Source organism: Pyxicephalus adspersus, chromosome 4 (genome assembly GCF_032062135.1).
Source record: "Pyxicephalus adspersus chromosome 4, UCB_Pads_2.0, whole genome shotgun sequence".
In the NCBI taxonomy this organism is placed as follows: domain Eukaryota; kingdom Metazoa; phylum Chordata; class Amphibia; order Anura; family Pyxicephalidae; genus Pyxicephalus; species Pyxicephalus adspersus.
Genome location: NC_092861.1, coordinates 153,487,985 through 153,496,882, shown reverse-complemented (window position 1 = coordinate 153,496,882; position 8,898 = coordinate 153,487,985). Strand labels below are relative to the sequence as shown.

Genomic DNA, 8,898 nt, shown 5'->3' with positions numbered 1-8,898 from the left:
AAGACACAGTGAGTTCTGTGTGTTGTGAATCCCTGGACCTCCATAGAGTTCAGTTTATTGAAAGCCAAAACCTTTTTTTACAGTTTTCAATGAAGTGGGGAGGTTTGACCCCTGAAATGAGTTCACTATCCCCTCCCCCAGTGGCCCCAACAATCTCACTCACTGGTGGCACCACTCCAGGCTCCAGCATTGCTGCATCTACAATAGTAGTTTGGGGTGGAGGAGGCTGGAATGTATTTTCGTATTTTTATGAGCAGACAGCGCCTTTGCACTGCAGTCTGGAATGGAGCCCCTGCACTGTGTCTATCTGGGGAGATTTTTCCTCATTTCCTGTTGTGGTGACCACAATGGTGACATGGACATCAGTAAAACCTGATTTGAAAATACACAGAGTTCCCAAGTAAATGTCGTATTCCAAGGACAAGCAGATATCAACTGGAGGGATTCTTTGCAGTAAGAGTAGTTGTGGAACATTACTGCACAGGGGGCTCTTGGAGGGCCGATGAGGGCAAATTGGTAATATAATACCATTCCTTATATACTGACTGTTCCCCTCCCTCACTTCATGTCTACCTGTCAGCTCTGAAGTGTTGATGGTGCCCTCCCTGGGAATATTTATCACCCCCCATCAGAGTGGTGTGTGTCTCTTTCAGGTGAGGACCTCTATGCCTAGCCAGCAGGAGGCGCTGTGGTCCCAGAAGATGCCCAGTGAGACTCTATTGGACAGAATGGTTCCAGCTTTGACCAATGACAGCGCAGCAGGCGGGCCCTTCATCTATTACCTGAAAAGGTGACAAAATAAAATACTTCCGAGTTCCCATCTATTATAATGTCCTGGGAACTGTCTGTGTTCTCTCCCAATTACCTATTACCAAATCTACCCTGGAAAATGTCAGGGGGTAAATCTGAACCTGTCTCCCCCACCTCACCCTGCTGGGGACACAGGACAGGCCTGGAGAATGTGGCCCCGTGGAGGCAGCTGCCTGGGGTGTACAGATAAATGGGGAGTTCGCCATTTCTCTTTGCACCTTTGACAGATCGGCTTTTGTCATTGGAGGATAAATTGTTACATTTCTGCTGATCTTTGGTAATATAATATTTATTTCCTGGAGATGGTGAGGAGGGAACGCTGGGGTATGTAGTCCACCAGTATTTGATTTGCTCAGTGGTTGTATATATTGGACCCCTGTGATGGGCAGACGGTCCTGGATTTGTCCCCATAGTCGGAGTGCACACAATGCTGATTGGTTCTTGTTTGTCACCCCCAGATTTGAGCCCCCCCAATACACTCAGATCTTCCTCCTCTGGCAGGAGCTCACAGACTACAGGGAATCAGATCCCAGTGATGGCGGCAAGCAGCCTGGGGTGACCAGATGTGGTACGAGGGTATATCTGCCCTCTTATCCTGCAGGTGAGTACCCCGGGTATGGGTGACAACATTGAAACATTTCCAGGGACAACTACACTATGGGATCTTCACAACTTTCTGTTTTTTAATACACTTTCACTTAAAACCCCTACAAATGACAGGAAGGCCACGCCCCTTCTAACATAAATAAATCCCAGCTGTTTCATTGGCTGATCACACAAACCGAGATTCAGACGGCTGGCAGATATCTGTAATGTCTCCTGACATAAAATACAACATTCATGTGATGTGGTCATTTGTACATTACAGTGATGAAGTGTCAGCTTTCAGGCATTCTGTCTCTGATTGACCATTCTGGGTGGGGCTATTTGAAAGGGGAGGAGCCATGTCACTTGTTAATGTACATCTGAGAAAGATAAGAAAATAGATGGAGCTATACAGGCAGAACACAGCTCCACCTGCTGACTGAAAAGCAGAATGCAGATTATTGATCTATTATAACAATGCTCCTGCATGTGTTGGATTCCCAGAAGACTTTTGGTGGATTCCTCCTCATGAATTGAGCAGCGTTGGGCGGCAGGAGAGGTCATTTTATCTTCTCTTCTGGTAATCTTTTCATATCTTCCAGGTTGTGACTCTGGTGGGCATGATGCATTGGGCCCCTCTCATGTGACCCCAGAACAGACCCAATCGTCAGATTTTTGGTCAATGTACCGCCTGGTGCTGACAGCGCTGTGTGACCCCTGGCTGCGGTTTCTAAGCTATGACATTGCCACCTTCCTGCAGTAAGTCCGAATCTGCAATGTCCCAGAACAATACAGAATACAATGTATAGAGCCACACTGAGCACAAGATACAGAATTATACAAATACAATGTTACAAACTGATACAGATTGCAGACATTTTGTAGTCTTGATGACTGCATGCCTGTCCCCTTCTATCAGAGGTCACGCCCCCGAGGAGCTACAGATGTTTGCATTTTTTTTAATAAACTAAAGGGTAACTAAAGTTATTTCTTTACTTTTAGGTTTGTTAGGTTTTATCACTGCTGTTAGTGACCCCACTGTAGAGATTTACCTCTCCAAGTGTCCTGGTGACCACTGTATCAAAAATTGGATTGGAGGAATGATTTTCCTTTCCCAATTCCCATCCTGTACACAACACCAAATCCCCATGGGAATGTGACATTTAAGGGTTTAATTATTGAGCAGACTAGCAGCACACCCCGATCACTGCCGTCAGTGGAACTCACTATTAGAGGCAGCGTGATGTAAAAAGATTTAACACTACCTTCACTTAACTCCAACAGGGGGCGACACATGACAGGGCACTGCTTCATACAGAAAGAAAAAAGTGTTGGCAGGATCCTCAAACTTCTGTGACTTATAATTTATAGAATTTTGTACCTTTTTGACACGCTGTGCTATAGAGGGATGATCTTGTTTCTGCCATCTTTTAATGTTCATCCCAGGAACATAGGAACATGATATTGCCACCAAAACTGCTTAGGATAAGGGAGCAGGGAGCCAGAAAGATACAAAAATTGATGTGGTTGTTAAACAGAGGCAGAAAAATCGTTTTTTTTTAAAGCCGGGGGTTTATTTGCCTCTAAATTTCTCTCTTTTTAGCATTCTCCTACTATGGTCAGTAATATCCAATATATACAATATATTACGGTCCTGTCAATTTGAACATTATTATAATTATAATGTATTTATATAGCACCAACATATTCCATGTCGCTGTACAGAGCCCATAGTTATGTCCCTCGGAGGAGCTCCCAACAGAATTCACAGACTGGATACGACTGTGGAAACATTGTAACAAGTTATACACAAATCATTCACACAATTATTACAACTTTAAAGCTGTTAGCCTCTATTTGTTACATAAAAAATCCTTAGGGGGCCCTTCTTGTATTAAAATCAGACCCCTAGGCATGGAACCTGGATGGTCAGGAAAAGGGGAGCAGCTAGCATTATTATTATTATTTATTATTATTATTATTATTATTAAACAGGATTTATATAGCGCCAACATGATAGAGGAGGGGATGATGTGTGATACATTGAAAAGAGAATAGAAAAATAATTAAATACATTAAATATCTCTGAAGGGTTGCATTTTCTTTTGTACCTATCCTGGACCTTTTTTTGTGCCATAAGTTTAATTCTTTGTTTAGAAATAAAATCATTAGGTCGCCATGTCAGCACCTTCATGAAAGTCACATGGCATTGGTTATCATTTGTGACCAATGGCTTTGTTTATGGCAATAAAGACAAACTTTTAAATAATGTTTCTTAGCAAAATTTAGAAAAAAAGTTGCAGAATGTGTAATTTTGCTGCAAAATGAAATGAATTGAAATACACTGCTCATTGTTAATGGTCAATCAGCTATAAAAATATAAGGAACCAATAAATAGGCACAGGGGTGGCCCCAATAAATGTGACAATATACCGGGATCTAATATTAAAATGATTCCTGCTTCTAACCAAGCTGATGGTCAGGAGAACCCCTGAAGTTTTATGGTAATAACAATTACTAATAGTTTAGCTTCCTGTCATGACAATAGTTTTTTTTACAGAATGGAGAGGCTCGGGGATTGGTGGGGTGGGATACATTTATTAGGTGACCTGGGTAAAAGTAAGCTCACTGGTCGAGAGACATTGAACATTCAGCAGACCGTATTACTAATTTTATATGTAGTGTAAAATGATTTCTGTATATTGTGTGTATTTCAGATATTGTACACCAGTTTCCTGTACGACCAAAGAGATGGAGATCCTAGGAAGCTCATCACCAAAGGCTGGACCGAAGAGGTAAAATTAAAGCCCCACCACCTATAAATATTCAATTTACTATAAATAGGAAATTATTCTTTACTGTAAGGGTGGATACGCTGGGAAACAAGATGACGTTTCTTTTACAACAGTGCTTTGAAGAAGGAATACATTTTTTGGTAATTTATTTTGCATAGAAAATGTTTGGTTGGAATGGTTTGATCAGTGTCAGTTGTGTTGTATGTGGAGATTGTCCTTTCCTTCCTGTCTGTGGACCCAACAAGAAGAAATCTTTCCAAAGTGAAGGGAAATCCTCTTACAGACAGTTTGTCCCTATTGGAAGATTGCCCCTGAATTCTTATACTGGTGAGATATTGGATGCAGAGCTGGCTCATCGCTGGGGGTCCCCCATCATAGGATGGGGGTCGCTCTATATTGTAGAGTACTGGGAGGCTCTTTGACATGACGGGACTTTTGGGAGAGTACAGAGAAAGACCAGAGCACCATATAAGAGATTTAGGGAGCCAAAAGTATTGACCTCATCACTGAAGGCCAATGGTAACAGGACCACATGTTTCAAGTACTACAACACACTTCCTTCTCAAGGATTACTATATGGACAAATGGTAAAGCCTCCTTAGATGAAGGTTCAGGGCAGCCATGTCCAAATCACATTCAGCTTCACCCAATTAAATGATAAAGTTGAAACATTGTAGCCACCAAAATATATTGGCGTGTTTACATAGGATTTGATGATGAAATGAATATTTTTGGATTCCTGTAGGGTAAAGGTTGTCTCTCTGTACTCTCCAGCAATATCTTCAGATTCATGTTTCAGTCCAATGCTTTCTCAGCAAAACAATAGAACAAACTCCCATTACAATATAATAAATGACCCTCTTGTATATTTCACACAGAGGGGTTAAAGAGAGCCAGCAATGCACAGGAAACTCTGAGGACACCAAAAAGAAGGTCAGGAGACGGAAAGACCACCTGAGGTTGGCCAAGGTCTTCCCGGAATATCCTGGTCAGCCACCATCGGAGTTGGACGCCATGCTGGAAATGCTGCAGGACAGAACGATGTACAAGGTGTATAGGAAAGTTGTGCAAGAAACAGAGGAGCCCCAGACTATGAAGGTTCTGGAAATACTCCACATTCTGCAGAGTGACAAAAGTGAGCAGAAAATGGTGGGATTGGTACAGAAGGTTCTGGAATTGGACATAATTCACCTCCCACACATGCAGGGACTAAAGAAGCATTTAACCCATGAGATGTCCAAGGGCAGGATCAGCAGTTTGTTCATGAATGACGTAATATTGTTTCTCAGCTCCCTCTTGGCTCCATCCTTCCAGAAGTTCTTTAGTGAGATCCTTAATCAGCTAAAGGATTATGGGGTGGAACAGCCAGGAGACACCGGATGGCCAAGATTGGAGCCCATTCTCCAAGTTATTACCAACAAGATGGTCCTGAAGCGTCTTCATGGTCGGAAGAACAATGCCGGGCACCTGGCACAGATGCAGCCAACTGTGGAGGACATAAATGCCTTCAATCGAGCTCTGCAGCTTTCTGCTGAGGGTTGGCCAACTCCTGAAGTGCTGCATTTCCTCAGGTATCTCCAGACACACGGCACTGAAGAGGGACTGCCACTCCTGGAAAATAACTTACTGTGCTGCCTGGAGATACAGAAGTATAAAAATGCCCACCACGCCATGCCAGACCGCGGCCTATTGAGGAGGAAGGTTCAGGTGGTCAAGGAAAGATTTCTCCTATCACAGGAAAACCCTGTTCTGCAGGTAGGTGACCCCAAATGATAGCAGCTTGGTGGGCTCCAGGCCTGGTTATATATTCCTGACTTCCTATATATCTGACTGTACTCCTGTCCACCTTGGAGTGTTACCTCTCCCCCACCCACCTCTGTATGTTCCCATTCCTCCTGTTTATTGTACACAAAAATATTATTCAGCAGGGATGGTGGGAGTCCTTATAATGACCATAGCAGATGTACAGAGATATCATCAATAGAGCCCCGGAGCCCCCCAGTGGTAAACATAGCCAATGGTGGGCTTTCATGTAGACTAACTCGGGGCTCTCCAGCTGACTTGGGGCCCTCTTGTTTATATGATATACCCCCCCCCCCATGGATGGGAAGGGTATAGGTCTCTCATGCAGTGGTACACTTTGCACCTCCTTATATAAGACTGCACTTTGAGTCTCAAGGTGAAAGATCGGAGGGAATGCCAGGTGAGTTTATCTCTGGGTGGACCAACCATGAATTTTATATTCTGCTATTTTCCTCTCTTACGTTTATGGAATATTCGGTTGTTGCAGAAGACAATGAGATGAGCGTTGGGCTCTTACAATCATCTGTGACAGAACACAGGGATTAGGTGGAATGAAACTTCTTAGTTTTACCACACTGAGATCTGCAAGCACCCCCCAAAAAATGGCCGCAGGTCCAAAAAATTAAACTCGCCAATCCATGATGAATAAATATTTCCCAGCCTCCTAATTCGGCATCATTCGGCACTATTCCTAACCCTGATGGTAATGGGATCTGCCTCGTGCTGAAACAGTAAAACATTTTGCACTGATCCTGAGAAACATTGCCCTGATAACTGTCAGGGGTGCAAAGAACAGCTTATCAAGGTGTAGCGAGCCTAAATTCAACGTTTAAAAAGTTTCAAAAGCCTGATGGGCCCTGGGGCCCGGCCACTGAGTGGGCTGGGTTCTAGATTTGTATACCTGCCATTAGCCAGACCTCTCTCTGCCATCTGCAGTCTCAGTGCTGCCAGTAGATGTGAGGGTAAGCACATTGGTTGATAGATAGTGGGAAGGGATGGACGCTGGGGCCCAGCACTCGCTGTAGTTGGTGCTAAAGGTCTGAGCGGCTTCCAGTTTCATCTGCAGACTTATTTCAGCCAGGCGTCCAGCATTTCCAGATCAGCAGTGTGACCCCGTATTCCTCCCTTGACCAGATACCCTTACAGTGGAAGTAAGCTTTAATTTTAAACAATTGTAATCAGGCTGAATGCAGGTTGTTTATTGCAGGGGGGGGGGGGCAGGTGCTGTGCTACACAATGAGCTGCACATGTGCATGCTGTACTGGGAATAATTCAGTGATGAGGATCCTGGCTGCAGCACCGGGGACAGAAACCCAACCGACAGTGATCACAAATTGTTAGTTTTTAATTTTTCATCTCTTTAGGCACCCCAGGAAATTCTAGAAGTGGCACTGACAGACATAGAGGCAGCCGTTCACTCCGACCTGCCCGCCACCTCCATTTTTGACCAGCTCCACAGTTCGCTGTGCGATTCCTTACTCCCATTCTGGGCCGGATTTCGGAAAACATGGCGGATCCGCTCATTGGAGAGCGCCAAGAAAGTCCCAAGTAAGTTTAAATCCCACAACAGCAACAATCAATATTAAGTGTCAGGTACCAGCACCAAGTATTGGCCAGGAATTGTATTGGGTGCTAGGATAATGCCAATAATCCCGAGACGAACAGAGAGGATGACTCCCACCTTGTGATCGGTCCTCTCCTCACCCCCAGTCTAACCATGGCAATGAAAGAGCAGAACCACACTGATCCTACTGTGTGCTACTTCCCCCACCTTTTAGATTGTAAGCTCTTTGGGGCAGTGTCACTTTCTGTATCTGTCTGTCATTTGCAACCCCTATTTAATGTACAGTGCTGTGTCATATGTTGGCTCTATCTAAATCCTGTTTATTATTATTTTAACAATAATACCGGTAATAATAAATATTATTATTAAAGTCATCTCTATGCTCACACTTGTCCCTTGCATGAAGTCCACTTATTTGGTTTACAGTGCTGCCCCCCCCCCCCCCCCGCCAGCTTTATCTCTGCTGTACAGAAGATTGCAAAAGGTGCAAATGCAATAAAAAAGTAATGATGTAATAATACATACAAAGCTGCATAAATGTGCATTATCTTCGCACACAGGTGCTGTATCCCAAAGCTACCACTAGGGGTCATCAATAACAATAAATCTAAAACTATAATAAAACTGCCCTAACTAAAGCAGCTCCCAGTCCTCACATTAAGACTCCCAAGTACACAGTCACACTTATAATCTCAGCTTTCTAAAACATAATTAGAGGGGGCAAAAATAAATTTTTTTTTTTTTTTGCAAAAATATTTTGAAGTTATTGCCAAGCCCCTGTAAATAGTGTTTTCATGAATTGTTAAGTGGAGGTCACAATTAGTTGGAGGAAGGGGTTAGAGGAACTCTGTGTAAACCATACTAATCATACTTTAACTTTGATTTACAGAAAAACTACATTTTTTTATATATATATGTACTTGGGACATGTTCCCATCACTCCTGGTTCTCCCATTTGGGATCATTTGCACAGCAGTTGCGTAAAATTGTTATGTTGGTGAGGAAGCACAAGGTAATGTAACATAATATACCAGAGTAACATTTCCAGTTATTTATCACATATTAATTCCCCCTGACAATGCCATCATCCAGGGTCGCCCTCTAATGCTAAAGATGGGCACTGCAGGCTGTATATATCTGTTTATTCACAGCATTTATTTTAAGTCATTAATATTATTATTGTTTTTATGGGATGACGATTCTCCTTGTGTGTTAATATTGCGCTGACTCTCTGCTCTATCACCAGTGCTCCGCATGCAGCAGATGCTGCGAAAACGTTTGGCATTGTTTGAGGTGGAGGATACCCCACTGAGAACCTTCCACCTTCCCCCCGTCCAACAC

At 43.3% G+C, this 8,898-nt stretch overlaps 1 protein-coding gene across 1 annotated transcript in view; it reads left to right on the top strand.

The window, feature by feature from the left end:
- The window catches only part of LOC140329924 (uncharacterized), a gene marked incomplete at its 3' end in the record, with an annotated part of 11,240 nt that extends 2,342 nt beyond the window's left edge, over nucleotides 1–8,898 (top strand). Inside the window, 6 exon segments of the mRNA XM_072410315.1 lie at nucleotides 1,269–1,411; nucleotides 1,998–2,154; nucleotides 4,113–4,190; nucleotides 5,069–5,945; nucleotides 7,358–7,541; nucleotides 8,804–8,898. Of these exon segments, the coding sequence (XP_072266416.1) occupies nucleotides 1,269–1,411; nucleotides 1,998–2,154; nucleotides 4,113–4,190; nucleotides 5,069–5,945; nucleotides 7,358–7,541; nucleotides 8,804–8,898 (1,534 nt within the window).